Source organism: Salmo salar, chromosome 23, assembly GCF_965601325.2.
Source record: "Salmo salar chromosome 23, fSalSal1, whole genome shotgun sequence".
NCBI lineage: Eukaryota > Metazoa > Chordata > Actinopteri > Salmoniformes > Salmonidae > Salmo > Salmo salar.
The window spans coordinates 38,890,964-38,907,473 of NC_138313.1; the positions used below are offsets into that span (position 1 = coordinate 38,890,964).

General features: G+C 40.6%; 1 protein-coding gene across 1 annotated transcript in view; it reads right to left on the minus strand.

Annotated features, from left to right (window-relative positions):
• Positions 1–2,731: 2,731 nt before the first annotated feature.
• Positions 2,732–16,510, minus strand: part of grm8b (glutamate receptor, metabotropic 8b) — a 240,733-nt gene continuing 226,954 nt past the window's right edge. Inside the window, exons 10-11 of the mRNA XM_014170001.2 lie at positions 4,137–4,383; positions 2,732–3,280 (exon numbers count right to left, since the gene is read on the minus strand). Coding sequence (XP_014025476.1) covers positions 3,231–3,280; positions 4,137–4,383 — 297 coding nt within the window. The 3' untranslated portion in view covers positions 2,732–3,230. The remainder of the gene's footprint in view (positions 3,281–4,136; positions 4,384–16,510) is intronic.

A 16,510-nucleotide genomic window follows, 5' to 3' on the forward strand; every position in this document is an offset into this window, starting at 1 on the left:
GGGGTTGGGGTAGTCTATAGGTGGAGTTGGGGTAGTCCTATAGATGGGGTTGGGGTAGTCTATTGGTGGAGTTGGGGTAGTCCTATAGATGGGGTTGGGGTAGTCTATAGGTGGAGTTGGGGTAGTCTATAGGTGGAGTTGGGGTAGTCTATAGGTGGAGTTGGGGTAGTCTATAGGTGGAGTTGGGGTAGTCTATAGGTGGAGTTGGGGTAGTCTTTAGGTGGAATTGGGATAGTCTATAAATGGAGTTTGGGTAGTCTATAGGTGGAGTTGCTGCCACACATTTAAGTCTCCCTGTGTGGGGAAGATCAATATGCCCAAACTATTTTTACAAGCTGTGATGACACTGGGGACTGCTTGGCTGTCGTTAGTCGGCCACAACTCAAATAAATCTGAAATGTATAAAAAAAAATGTTGCAACCTTTGAGCTGAGGAACAGTGTGTCCAAGGACAAGCACCATCATACCAAGTAGACTTTATAGTGTGAGATATCCCATCGCTGCCAGTATGAAATCTCTTTGAAGGAAGAAAGTGGGACACAAGTTGACATGTTTAGTTAATGTGATATTCAAATCTATTTCCTGTTACCACTCTGTCAATAAACATCAACATTTATCAACCTTTAGTAATATAAAACGAAAGTAGAGAGAGCAGTTAGCAGCAAATACTAACATTGTGGGTGCACGATAAACATACTGAGGATTTATGTTTCGCATCAGTATCTGAAGAGAAGCTCTCAAGTTCTCCTAGCTTCATCTAGTGAAATGATATCATCAACCAGGGAAATATGCATTGAATACTCACAGGTTCATCACTCAAACTCTCTACTTGCCCTCATTTCTTCAGGAGAAAATGCTGAAATATAATTACACGGTTGAGGAGTTTTCACTTGCAGCTTGTATTGATCTTGCTTTGCCTGTTCCAACAGCTATATTGATTCCCTTGACTGGTTTTCTCATTCCGTAGCAAAGCAGATACAGTACTGTGCAGGGAGTTTTTTTGTTTTGTTGTAGTACGTTCTGTTAGGTGTGTCAGAATTGCATTCGTTCAAATGATTACTCATCCAATTAAGTGACTTGGTTGGAAAGTCTCTTCAAGCATTATAGTGGTCCCTTGATTCAATTGCAATTACTACAGCATTGCAACATTCTTTACTTTTCCGTTTCGGATTTCCTCTCTTATCGTTATTGTTGCATTATGTTGTTACCCTGTTCAAGATAGCACAAATGAGTAGAGTGCTAAACATGTCTTTGCTTTGTGCACCCTGCGGACATATTTTTAATATCAGCCACATTACTAAGAAAAAGCTGCCGCACTTGCACACAAAAGCATGTGGCATGTAAATGTAGGGATTATCTTTCAAGTTAGTACAGCCAAGTATATTTTTGATGTGTCAAGGCAACCACATAAATGTTAGGACTTGTTGATGCACTGAATATCACTTCCATCTAAACTGAGGCAAACTACTGTACATAAATCCTACCGCACTACCTTACCCTTATACACCGAACAAAAATATAAACGCAACATGTAAAGTGTTGGTCCCATATTTCATCAGCTGAAATAAAATATTCCAGAAATATTCCATACACACAAAAAGCTTACTTCTCTCAAATGTTGTGCACAAATTGGTTTACATCCCTGTTAGTGAGCATTTCTCCTTGCCAAGATAATCCACCCACCTGACAGGTATGGCATATCAAAAAGCTTATTAAACAGCATGATCATTACACATGTGCACCTTGTGCTGAGGACAATAAAAGGCCACTCTAAAATGTGAAGTTTTGTCACACAACACAATGCCACAGATGTCACAAGTTTTGAGGGAGTGTGCAATTGGCATGCCGACTGCCGGAATGTCCACCAGAGCTGTTGCCAGAGAATGTATTGATCATTTCTCTACCATAAACCTCCAACATTGTTTTAAAGAATTTGGCAGTATGGCCAGCCGGCCTCACAACCGCAGACCACGTGTATGCCTTTGTATGGGCGAGTGGTTTGCTGATGTCAATGCTGTGTACAGAGTGCCCCATAGTGGCGGTGGGGTTAAGGCATGTGTAGGCATAAGCTACGGACAATGAACACAATTGCATTTTATCGATGGCAATTTGAATGCACAGAGATAACGTGGTGAGATGCTGAGGCCCATTGTCGTGCCATTCATCTGCCGCCATCACCTCATGTTTTAACATGATAATGCATGGCCCTATGTCGCAAGGATTTGTACACAACTCCTGGAAGCTGAAAATGTCGCAGTTCTTCCATGGCCTGCATACTCACCAGACATATCACCCATTGAGCATGTTTGGGATGCTCTGGATCGACAACAGCGTGTTCCAGGTCCCAACAATATCCAGCAACTTCGCACAGCCATTGAAGAGGAGTGGGACATTCCACAAGTCACAATCAACAGCTCTATGCAAAGGACATGTGTGGTGCTGTATGAGGCAAATAATGGTCACACCAGATACTGACTGGGTTTTTGATCCACGCCCTACCTTTTTTTAAGGTATCTGTAACCAACAGATGCATATCTGTATTCCCAGTTATGTGAAATCCATAGATTAGGGTTTAAATTGACTGATTTCCTTATATGAACTAAAATCTTTGAAATTGTTGCATGTTGCGTTTATAGTTTTTTTCAGTATTGTTTTTTTTACCTCATATACACATCCAACAATGCTAAACATTTCCAAAACATTCCTTTATTATAAATAAAGTATTTGTATAAAAATGTGCATGCTTAAACCATGTCATTAACAGATTTTACAACTCAAGGCTACGATTTAGTTAGCCGATACAGACAGACTCATCTTGTAATGCAGGTCAGACGACATGAGACAAGAATTTGAAATCTTCACAACCACAAAATACGTACAATTAGAATAACAACTAACAAGGTTGATCCCAACAATGTATTTTTAAATTATCTTTTAAATTAGGTTTCGTTTTCCTCTTCTGTTCACCATCCTCTTTTCGTTAAGTCTCTTGGATGGTTTGTTTACTGACCATATATATTTTTTGTCTGCTTCTAACAGGCCCATTAGGTCTGTCTGTGAACATGAAAGAGCAGACATATTTATTTTGGCTGCCACCCTCTCAGACATCATTTTGACTCTGATCAATATCAATGTCTCATGCTTGTTTGAAGGCCCTGTCATGTGTGAATCTGACACATCCAAGTCTGCATGTGGAATTCCTCAGTAATCCTCTATTCAGAGCTTCTCTCTTCAAATGGCATGGTTGGTGTAGCTGACATACGTTGTTTTGGATGATGGCACTGTAAAGACAAACAATAGAGATGTTAGTTTCCTAGAGTGTAGTGATTCCCTCTGTACTAATTGTATGGCTTGCATTCCTTCCCTCAATGCATTACCCCATAACCGAACAGTCTTGATGGGAATGTTGAGGCTACCATGGCTTTCTACCGGCGACCTAAACTAGTACAGTTGGCTATGTGAGATTATTAATCACTCACAATGAAGTTGAATTTTCCAGATGTATTAATGTATTAATTGGAGAAGTTGCCATACATAGGAAAAAAGCAACAAAGTTTTAGAGATCAACCTGTGCAGTCAGCACAATCGTGATAAGTAAACAACTGGATGCTTGCTTGCTTGTATGAAACTTCTGCAGACGGGCTCAGAAAGGCCCAGAAAGGTTAAAGTCTAAATCTGAGCGATGAACAGTTCTGCCTAATCAGTTCTCAGGTGTCTTTCTAACTATCGTAGATGAGAAAATACAAAATAATTTCAACAAGCTGATTTCAACAACGATATCTCAGATACTGCAGCTATAGCTGAGGAACTGCGCTTGACTTTACTGTGTGTAGAAATTCCAAAGCCTGTTGCCAAGCCTGTGCTTGTAACTAACATAAGCTACACAAAAATACAATTATTGGTAAAAAAAAAAAAAAAATGGGGGTGGTTGTATAATACAGTGGTTCCCAAACTGTGGGGTGACACCAACAAGAGAGGTGTGACATATTTGTGTCATGAAAAGTGCTTGTGCCCATAGAAAGAGACAGGAGAGGCGCGGGATGTTCACCAATGCTGGAAGGCAGGCCTGTGTGAAAAAGTTTGGAACTCCTGGTATAATATGTTAAGAAGGGGATCAGATCACGTTTTTATACTCACTGCTGGTGTCCATGCCCTCGCAGAGTTCGGTCTTCACCTCTCCGTTGGGTCGCTCGGAGGTTAGCTGGGACAGCTTGCTGGTCATGGTGGCGACAGTGACAATGGCCTTGAAGCTGCGCTTGCGCTTGGGGACGTTCTGCTCTGGGTGGAAGATGATGATGTAGACCTTGGGCATGTAGAGCAGTCCCAGGGAGACGGAGGCGCTCAGGCTGAGGGAGACGGTCAGCGTGGCTGTCTGGATGTACATCTGACGAGAGACGGGGAGAGAGACGGGGAGAGAGAGAGAGAGAGAGAGAGAGAGAGAGAGAGAGAGAGAGAGAGAGAGAGAGAGAGAGAGATATGTATCAGTCAATGAGTCTGAGGTGCTTCAAAGAGAGTCCTTGGAGGGGAACCTTTGTGATCCCTGACGCAACATCTTGTATCAATCCAATCATATTGCATCACATTTTAGATTTGATTTGGCATGGTACAGAGTGCATGCACTTTACTCCTACTTACATGTACAAATTACCTTGACTAACCTGTACCCCCGCACATTGACTCGGTACCGGTACCCCCTGTATATAGCCTCAGTATGAATACTGTTCATTGACTACAGCTCAGTGTTCAACACCATAGTGCCCACAAAGCTCATCACTAAGCTAAGGACCCTGGGACTAAACACCTCCCTCTGCAAATGGATCCTGGACTTCCTGACGGGCCGCCCCCAGGTGGTAAGGGTAGGCAACAACACATCTGCCACGCTGATCCTCAACGTGGAGGCCCTTCAGGGGTGCGTGCTTAGTCTCGTCCTGTACTCCCTGTTCACCCACGACTGTGTGGCCAAGCATGACTCCAACACCATTATTAAGTTTGCTGACAGCACAAAGGTGGTTGGCCTGATCACCGACAACGATGACACAGCCTATAGGGAGGTGGTCAGAGACGTGGCAGTGTGGTGCCAGAACAACAACCTCTCCCTCAACGTGAACAAGACAAAGGAGATGATTGTGAGGACTACAGGAAAAGGAGGGCCGAACACGTCCCCATTCACATTGACTGGGCTGTAGTGGAGCGGGTCAAGAGTTTCAAGCTCCTTGGTGTCCACATCACCAACAAACGATCATGGTCTAAACACACCAAGACAGATGTGAAGAAGGCACGACAACACCTTTTCCCCCTTAGGAGACTGAAATAATTCGGAGCGCCAAGTCTAGGTCAAAAAGGCTCCTTAACAGCTTCTACCCCAAGTTATAAGACTGCTGAACAATTTATCAAATGGCCACCCGGACTATTTGCATTGACCCTCCCTTTGTCTTTATACTGCTGTTACACACTGTTTATTATCTATGCATAGTCACTTTACCCCTACCTACATGTACAAATTACCTCGACTGACTTGCACCCCCGCACGTTGACTTGTACCGGTACCTCCTGTATACAGCCTCATTATTGTTATTTTACTATGTTACTTTTTTACCATAGTTTATTTAGAAAATATTTTCTTAACTCTATTGTCTTAAAACTGCATTGTTAATTAAGGGCTTGTAAGTAAGCATTTCACGATAAGATCCACACCTGTTGTATTCGGCGCATGTGATGAAATTTGATGTGATTTGATTTGTATTTGTATTGCGGCAGGTGCTCTTTCCTCAGAAGACTTATTGTCAGTTTAATAGTGAGGTCTATTGAACGTACTGGGTTCAAACTCAAACCAACCGTATACAACCAAGTTGCTGTTCACTTGTTATGCACAGCGTGTTCACTTGGAACGTTCAACTCACGGTACACTATTACACTATTCAGGTTTCTTATAACCACTTAAAACAAACTCATCTAACCACTGACAACCCAGGTGAAGTACCCCAACCTCATGCACACACATCCAGTCTTCTCCCACCTGCTAAGCGGAACCAGGCATTACAAACTCATGTTTCCTTGACTTCTTTCCAATGTCACAGTAGCACAGTGCCTGTCAAGAACCGCTGACGTGAACATGCCTGCACCAAACAATCCTACTAAGAGACCACCTGAGTAGTCATAGCAACAGGCTTTAGAAACATCAACACAACTAATGGCCCTCTCATTGAGCGGTAAACCGAGAGTGAGAATTCTCAGAGGGCGTTTGCTCAGCCATATCTGTACAGTTAGAGTGTGGTAGGGAAATGAAAAGGAACTGGCAGATGGCACATCTCCCTTGAGTCTAAACATCTCCACAGAGGAAGCCATTCCATCACACATCAAGCTATTATTAGGAAAATGTCTAGTAGACATCTAAGCATAAAGCCATTTAGAGGGCCTTTAGACAAACATCTAGGAATTATTTATATAGTGACAAAAAAGCTTATATTACTCAATGTTGGCCATAGATTCCAAGGTTAACCATAATGCAGCACAAACATGAAGCCATTTCTTAACCACTTATAAAGGTGATAATATTACCTGTTGCCAGCTGCCAGTACTCATTTGGGTGCCGGTACTGTTTAAATTTAAGGTGCAATACTTTTGATACAATACTTTTGAGCTAATATTCTATAAAGAGGAGCAGGACCTCAAGCAGTAGAAACACTGAGGTGCCGGTACTGAGCTCCGGTGAGTGCCTGCCCAAGTTAAGCACTGTCTGTGGCTCAAACCCCTTATCATTCCTTAAGGTTATCTTAACTGAATCTTTTGGCTACAGAGTGTTTTCCAGTGAGTCACCAGTCGGAGCTGGTGGCAAGTCCTAGTTTGAACCAGTTCAACAGCCTCTTCAGATCTATAATAAGACTAATGGGGTGGGCTTCAAAAGGCAAGAGCTGAGAAACGATCACCTTCGCTTTTAGGTCAGCTAGGAATCTGGGGCATGAAGCTCAGTGACATTTACCACCAGAGACTGGTGATGTGGCCATGGCAGAGAGAGAGCCTGGCAGAGAGAGAGCCTGGCGATGTGGTAATGGCAGAGAGAGAGCCTGACGATGTGGTAATGGCAGAGAGAGAAGAAAATGACTACTACATTTACATTTCAGGCATTTAGCAGACACTCTTATCCAGAGCAACTTACAGTAGTGAATGCATACATTTCATGCATTTTTTTGTACTGGCCCCCCGTGGGAATCGAACCCACAACCCTGGCGTTGCACACACCATGCTGGCGTTGCAAACACCATGCTCTACCAACTGAGTCACAGGGAAGCACATCATGGTCATAAGCACACTGTTTGGAATGGTAGTGGTGGGAAATGGGGAGGAGTCAACTGAAGGTACCGGTAGGTATGGGTATACTGAACATAGGTATGAGGATGAGATTTATTTTTGTCATAATGTCATTAAACTGGACATCAGTCTTCTGCTATAAAAAACAACAACATTATGATGTTGTATCACAGTCTATCATACACTGAAAAAAATGATGGGCTAAAAACCACCCATTTTGGGTTATTTGGTAACCCAGTGCTGGTTAAATAGTGGACAGAACACACACTGGGTTGTTTTGACCCAGACAGTTGTGTTGTGTGAATAACCAAACATGTTGGGTTAATGGGATGACCTAAACATGGGTTAATTTAACCATCAGTTGTTGTTTTTTTCACCAGCAGTTCGGTCTTTTTTAATGTAATCCATAGGTTATTTTTCAGATGGCGTGGCCTATTACGGGTGTGGCTTTCATATAGTTATTTTTGGCCACTCATGGAAGTAAATGTAATTCCTGTTCATCATGTTAAGTTTGTACACAGCAATTGTACATTTTCCTATAATATTTTTGCAGCATTTTTTTGGTGTGTAGTCTATAGTCTGTCTATTTTAAATCCAGTTTTTCAAACCATTTCTACATTAAACCATCTTTACTTCACTCCATGTCAATACCTGAATTACCATATCTGACTTTTCTTTTTTGTGACCAACGTTTTTGTATTTTTTTGTTTGTATGTATGTGTTGGGATTTACAGATTGGTTATTTGTGTGTGTTGGGGTTTAGCTGAAATGATTCTTTACAGAGTCAAGTACAGTATTTGTCCCAAACCTCAATTGTTCCTTGACTAGCGCCATTCATTCTCACTGTAGATAATTTGAATGTTCTAACTTTTATTATCCATTGGCGAATTGGGAGAGAGTGGGGTGATTGCCATCTAAGAGCCAACATATTGTTGTGCGGTGGTGTTGCCTGCCAGTAGTAATCGTCTTGGATTGAGATTCAAGGAGCCATCATTACGTAACATACCTGATGCAACACATTGAATATTTACATTCAAGAACTTCGAAATTAATTTGATAACTTTTTCCTAGAAGCATTTAACTGCAGGGCACTCCCACATCATATGAAGGAATGTGCCTGCCTGATTTAGGGGACACAGTGAACAGTTGGGACCAATTTCATCGTAAAACTTTTCTTTGGTGTTAAATAAAGTCTGTAAACATATTCTGTTCCAGGTAAAGGGTTGTTCAAATTCACTTAGACCTGTGGACCATACTTTTTTTAATGGATAACTCAGAATGAGCTTATCAAAAGTGTATATATTATAGAGATCAGGCCTTTCGGGAGCCCAGATAATTTAATGTGTATGTGTCTTTCAAATCTTGGAATGTTCTCAAACCATTACTGTCCATGATATCGGCAAGTGTATGGATTCCACATTTGTACCATTGGGGGGGATGCAAAAGGCTGCCCTCCAGATCGCAAGGCATTGCTAGTGCCTGGAAATATATTTAAAAGTTTGGTTCGGATAGTCCTTTAAATCAAATCAAATTTGTCACATGCGCCGAATACAACAAGTGTAGACCTTACCATGAAGTGCTTACTTACAAGCCCTTAACCAACAGTGCAGTTCAAGAAGAGTTAAGAAAATATTTACCAAATAAACTAAATTAAAAATGTATTTTTATAAAAAGTAACACAATAACATAACAATAACGAGGCTATATACAGGGCATACCGGTATCAAGAGTGTGCAGGGGTACAAGTTAGTTGACGTAATTTGTACATGTATGTAGGGGTGAAGTGACTATGCATAGATAATAAAGAGTGAATAGCAGCATTGTACAAAAAAATGGAGGTGGGGGGTGTCAATTTAAATATTCCGATGGCCATTTACATTTTACATACATTTACATTTTAGTCATTTAGCAGACGCTCTTATCCAGAGCGACTTACAATAGTGAATGCATACATTTCTTTTTTTTTCTTCTTCTCCGTACTGGTCCCCTGTGGGAATCGAACCCACAACCCTGGCGTTGCAAACACCATGCTCTACCAACTGAGCCACACGGGGCCGTGTGGCCAGTTGATTAATTGTTCAGCAGGCTTATGGCTTGGGGGTAGAAGCTGTTAAGGAGCCTTTTGGTCCTAGACTTGGCGCTCCGGTACCGCTTGCCGTGCGGTAGCAGAGAAAACAGTCTATGACTTGGGTAACTGGAGTCTCTGACAATTTTAAGGGCTTTCCTCTGACACTGCCTATTATATACTGTAGGTCCTGGATGGCAGGAAGCTTGGCCCCAGTGATGTACTGGGCCCTACGCACTACCCTCTGTAGTGACTTACGGTCAGATGCCAAGCAGTTGCCATACCAGGCGGTGATGCAACCGGTCAGGATGCTCTCGATGGTGCAGCTGTAGAACGTTTTGAGGATCTGGGAACCCATGCCAAATCTTCAAATCAAACTTTATTTGTCACATGCGCCAAATACAACAAGTGTTGACCTTACCGTGAAATGCTTACTTACAAGCCCTTATTAACCAACAGTGCAGTTCAAGAAGAGTTAAGAAAATATTTACCAAATAAACTAAAGGAAAAAATTATTAAAAGTAACATAACAACATAACAATAACGAGGCTATACACAGGAGGTACCGGTACCGAGTCAGTGTGCGGGGGTACAGGTTAGAGGTAATTTGTACATGTAGTAAGGGGTGAAGGGACTATGCATAGATTATAAACAGTGAGTAGCAGCAGTGTACAAAACAAAACAAATGGAGGGGGGGGTCAATGTAATAGTTAATTTGGTTAATTATTCAGCAACTGGGATATTAGTGCATCTACTGATGTCGGATTGAATTGATTTGAGTGTTCTGTTAACATTTCTGGCAATGGTTTTATTTGTGGAAGGAAATATATCTATTCCCAAATATTTCAAATGGGAAACTATTAGGATGGAGCCCTCCATCGTGGTCTTGAGAGGTATTAGGTAGGGCATATTTGGCTCCAGTCAAAATGTTGTTAAATCATTCTGAATTAATTCAATTCCGTTTCTAATTGTTGACAGAAAGTATGTTTTTTTGTAAGGAAATATTGAAGCGCCATCTTGTGGCTCTTTAAGGAGATTCTGATATAGAGGATGTAGCTGGCAGTAATAAACATGATGATCAGATAGGTTCATATGCTGAATTTCTATTTTCTTGATTAAATCAAATAAAGGAGTATACAAGAGTAGTAGCTAAGAGTACGATTCTGGAGAATGTTTTGTGCTGGTTTAAATAGAAAGTGTACTCTTTTGCTTTAGGGCTATGAGCTCACCGGGCATCAATGAGGTTATAATCAGAGAGTATATGTTGGAGAACCTTGGTTGCCTGTAGATTGTAGATGGTCTTATTAGATTTGTCCCTAGAATGGCATTCATGTCTGTCCCAATAACCAGTTGGAATTCAGTTAATTCCAACAACATGCTGTTCAGAGAATCTACAAACTTAAGATGATATGAATTTGGAGCAGGCACATTAATAAAGGCCATTTTCTTTCCATTATGGATACATTTAAGGAAAGTGATTCTGCCTTCTTGGTCTTCGCCTTTACCAAGGATGGGGATTTTGAGTTTCTTATGTATCATTATGATTACACCCTTAGTTTCGTTTGGGGATGATGAAAAAGCAGATAGTCTGTTCAAATAGTTCTCTGTTTTATGCTCTGTTTTATGTGCGTCCTTTTGGAGCAGGTGTGTTTTCTTAGAGCATATCTGACCTTTTCTATAGAAAGCTTGACCGACTTTCAGTATTCTGCCAAGCAGGTCTGTGATGTGATATGATATGTGTAAGCTATCACAAATATATCAGCTGTTTTGCTCTTTTCACTCCTATCAACTTATTTTTGTAGCTTTTTCTAAAGTCTCTGAAAGTGGCGATTAGCTTTGGTCCACTGCATATCCCGTTCTCATACGCCTTGAACTTGTCGAAAGAAAGTCAATAAGAAACAACTTGGCTATTGCCTCCATCCATAGCTATCATTTAAGCACCAGTTTTATATTCCCTGAAAAGAGAGGTTGCCCTGGGTCACATGGGGGGGTGAAACGCGGGGTGAAACTTTACTTTCAGCAAATGTGCTCTTTCTCACAGGTTCCAGGACAAAATGCAAGGCAAACTAATACCAAACATGACAGCTTTTGATTAACTAATCATATTTTGGCATTGCTATACTTTATAGGGCTTTGAAGAGTTTCCCAGCATAATGTAAATTCATACCAAAGACTCGATGTCTCTCTGCCTGGCGCTCAGATGGATTGGGGTTAAGCCCTTGTGACAGACTAGTGTCCTGTCCAGGTGGTGTACTTGTACCTCAAGCTGCCTCACACTACAGATTATATAACAGAGGACTATCCTATACTGAATCATACAGTGCATGGAGATAAAGCCTAGTAGGTTACTGCATGAAACTATGAAAGCCAAAGACGAGTAGGCTAATGGATTTATGGGGAGTGGATAACCTAATTAGTCCATGTCTGCCATGAACCTAAACAGGCTTTTAGAAATGTAATCTCTTCACACTGGTGACATTTATAACAACTTACTTATGATAGGAACCCAAGTCATGATGTTATGGAAATTCGGATGAGGAAACAAAGTAACTGAGAATAACCGTCTGGATCATGCTTATGAAATGGTTTATGGACATATATTAGGCTTAGTCATACACACAATAAATGCAATGCACCCCTTACAACATGTGAATATTGACATTGAAGCGACAGCATAAGCTCAAAACATCAACGTTTTCTGTAGCCTCTTCACTCCGGGAGACCTGTACATTGGATTGGTCTCCCGACGCTGAAGGCGACATCCCGTATCCACAAAAACATATTTACTAGCCCTCTGGTTGACCTATTTCACAGACACTTTTCCCGTCACCAAGGGCAAATCTATAATCCAGAATGCTTTACCAGTCATTTCAGGGTATTTTAATCTGAGGGATAAACAACCAATAGGGTGCAACCATAAAAACATTAGTGGGTGCAACCATGACACCTAGTAGAAGGTGGGCAATCTCAGCCATGGAATGTGCACTCGCCCAACACAAGGGTATTACCTTTGTGATGAGAGTTGAAGTGACAAGCGTCTGTTTCTAAAAGGACAAGAGCTGGGGCATTTATCCAGCTTGATCTGATCAATGGGAAAGACTGTTAATCAGTGGAGTTATGGTCATGTGCTATATAAGCATTATTTTATATTTTTTCCAGGGACACCAATCATACTGGTGTTCTCTATGGACATTTAACCATGTGTGTCAGTAAATCACAATTGGAATAGGACTTATCTGTTGTGACTGCTGGAGAACAATAGGGCATCTCTTTTTATTTAACCTTTATTTAACTAGGCAAGTCAGTTAGGAACAAATTCTTATTTACAATGACGGCCTACCCCGGCCAAACCCAGACGATGTTGGGCCAATTGTGCCAATTATTATTACGCAAGATCCTGTTAACCTGCTGTGACTGTTTCCGTTTATCCTCTCATTGCAGTTACTGCTCTGTCTCTGGCATCTGTCTCCTGTTCCATATCTCACCACCCAACTACCTTGCTCTGGATTTTACTCACCACCACTACCTTGGATTCCCCTCAGGACCTGTTTACCCTGTTCTACTCAGTCAACTCCAACCTCAGTCTACACATCTGTTTTTTCTGTAACTCATCCGAGCTACCCCGGATCTGCACTCCATATCTCTCTGTGCATATTTTGGTTCATTCATCACTGTTTCCTCATCTGAGTCTGCTCTTGGGTTCCCCTGTGTCGTTCCGCTTAACAGATTTTGTGATCCTATAGGTTTATGCACTGTATCATTCATTCTATTAGCATATGTTTACACTAGGTCCTGTAGAAGTGGGATTGGTGCATCTATTCCTAAAGAAGGGGTGACAGAAAAGTCAATACCTTTAGCCACGGCTGTTGCTTACTTCAGAGCTAAGCAGACACAACATATTACATATCAAATAATACAAAAAAGAATAATAAAAGATCAAGGTGTTGGTAATGTTTCTCACAGCCTCTAAACAACCCAGCCACTGTAAACAACCCAGTCTCTGTAAATAACAGGGTAGGCACAATTCCATGTATCTTGTATATTTTTTATGTATATATTACTAGCTCAATTTGATTGAATACATGAATATGTTACTTGTGTTATAAGGTCCTTTGATAGACTACATTCATATGTTACTTGTGGAATAAGGTTCTTTGCAAATCTGAGTCTGTGATTCACAAAACTACTAGTTCAACCATTCTGTATTATAAAAGCAGAATGTTTTACAGAGCCCAAATCATGTTTCAACCATTCTGTATTATACTAGCAGAATGTTTTACAGAGCCCAAATCATGTTTCAACCATTCTGTATTATAAAAGCAGAATGTTCTACAGAGCCCAAATCATGTTTCAACCATTCTGTATTATAAAAGCAGAATGTTTTACATAGCCCAAATCATGTTTCAACCATTCTGTATTATAAAAGCAGAATGTTTTACAGAGCCCAAATCATGTTTCAACCATTCTGTATTATAAAAGCAGAATGTTTTACAGAGCCCAAATCATGTTTCAACCATTCTGCATTATACTAGCAGAATGTTTTACAGAGCCCAAATCATGTTTCAACCATTCTGCATTATACTAGCAGAATGTTTTACAGAGCCCAAATCATGTTTCAACCATTCTGCATTATACTAGCAGAATGTTTTACAGAGCCCAAATCATGTTTCAACCATTAAAGGTTTAGAAGACGAGCTGTCCTTGAACTAATACTTTATTAGATAGAGAATGCAATCTTTATTATCTTATTAAAGATTAATATGGCTCTCACCTGCATTGCCAGAAACTCCCCTCTTCTTACCACTTTGCCCAGAAAGACACACTGAGAAACTGATGACCAAGAGTCACCTGCAATTCTTCAATTTCAGGCAGTGCTCAAAACCTTGTCACTAACAGTGTCATGTCCAGTTACTTGAATTGGTTGTGTGACATGATGGTCAATAGGGTCCTTCTCTCCCTGACAAAAGTGAGCATATCTCATCAATATCTCAATACTCTTAAACTCATGTGGGTTTTTCGGAAGACAACAGAATACCACAGGCACCATAGGCACTTTGGTCTACTACTGTACCTCGCTCCCTACAGACTGCAACAGGCTCGAGTAATAAAGATACAAAATAATGAGGTATAATCACCATCTGGGAAAACAGTTATGGGTACACTTAAGAGACTTCAAAAATAATAACTAGTTTTTATTATTTATTTGGTCCCCAGTAAGTTGCTCCCATGGGGTAGTCTATAATAAGCTTAACATTGAAAAGTAATGATTCTAAACCATTTGTTTTCTTACTTGAAATTGGAACAGCATTACATTAATTTATTAGGACTGTGTATGGCTTGGCTAGTTAAGACCTTCTATAATGCAACTATAGTTTGAAATATTTGTGACCTAAGTAAGCCAATATTCAGCTTTGAAAGGCCTGGCTACATCTGCTGCTACTCAAAGCCTGGGTGAAATGTTCCAAATGTTCCACTGTTTTAATGTGGATCCATAAAGAGGTCTACGCTGAATGCATTGGAGGCTATATAAAAACAACCAAATATGCTACATTACTGTCATGGTTTCTGTGTTGATCATTAGTAACGCCTTAATTGTTGCAGACCAACTATTATTTCAAGACATCCAAAAAACTGTAACGATGTGACAGAACTTCATAAGAAACTCACAAGAGTTTCCTGAACTCACAAGAAAACTGTTCTAATGAGATCTGGCCCAAAAATAGTGGGGAAGAAAACAAAGTCTTTCTTCACTCAGCTCCTCAATTTAAAAGACTGACGCAGCTTTCAGTAGAAAACTTCAATGGAAAAATCCCTCTTTGAAATCATCCATCTAGCAACCTATATCCAGCAACCTATCTACGGTAACCTTTCAAATCATCCATCTAGCAGTCTATCTACGGTAACCTTTCAAATCATCCATCTAGCAGTCTATCTACGGTAACCTTTCAAATCATCCATCTAGCAGTCTATCTACGGTAACCTTTGAAATCATCCATCTAGCAGTCTATCTACGGTAACCTTTCAAATCATCCATCTAGCAGTCTATCTATGGTAACCTTTGAAATCATATGAAATTGTCCAGTTTGCTGTAGAATTTGGACCAATTGAAAGTATTGCCATGGGATTTGCTAGGTCATGATGTGTGGCATGACGCTGACTGACAATGTGCATTGTAGGCCTAATCCTATAGATGGGTTAGCTGACAACGTCACGAAAATGATGAGTGCGCTTTAATGGGGCTGAAGTCCGTGTGTTGTTTGATTCTGGATGGCCAGACAGCTAGCAACAATGACAAGCTGCTGCCATGTGGGGAATCATAGGTGGCTCGTTTCAATTAGTTTTATCTTGTTCTTGATACCATGTCTTGTTTTGAGGTGTTTTGGCTGATGTCACATCTATGCTAATATGACAAAAATTCGAAGTAGTTTACCAACAACTGTAATGATGTACTTGAGAGACAACAAGTGGTCATTATGCAAATGTTTCTATGTTTTCAATAAACATTGGAGAGAAAATATAGTTTACATGTTGTCAACTATGTAAGCCAACCCTGTCTGTTTTGCCCCCTAGTTCCGCATACGTCAGTTTTGTTGCTAAACAACCAACTCATCTATGGAATGAAAAAATAGGCAATATGAAGATTGAGGGAGACGTTCCTCAGCTAATTTACAGATACCATTCTTCCCAAGTGTGACTGATAGCCGACGCACCTCCCCGGAAATCATATGCAGCGTTCTAATTGTAAAAATAGTCCAGAACAACCATATCATTAGCAATTTAATTCCACATGTCATTACATGAGCAACATTCAGTGCAGAGAATGTTAGTGAGGGTAGTTAATTAAATTGAGTGGCTAGTAAACTCTAGGGGTCAAAATAATTACTGACCTTAAGTGAGAACACGACACAGACTACAGACTCTTTCCATTTTCTACCAACTCTTATCACCAAAGAGCCTCTGAGATTCACAGCATATTAGCCAATTCCACACAATAGATTACTCACAATTACACTGTAGACCTCTCAAATTCAAATCTGGACCTTGAAGCCAGTTCCACTGCTTTTCTCATCCTTCCCCTCTAATCTTTGGACTGATTTAGACCTGGGACACCAAGTGGGTGCAATTCATTATCAGGTAG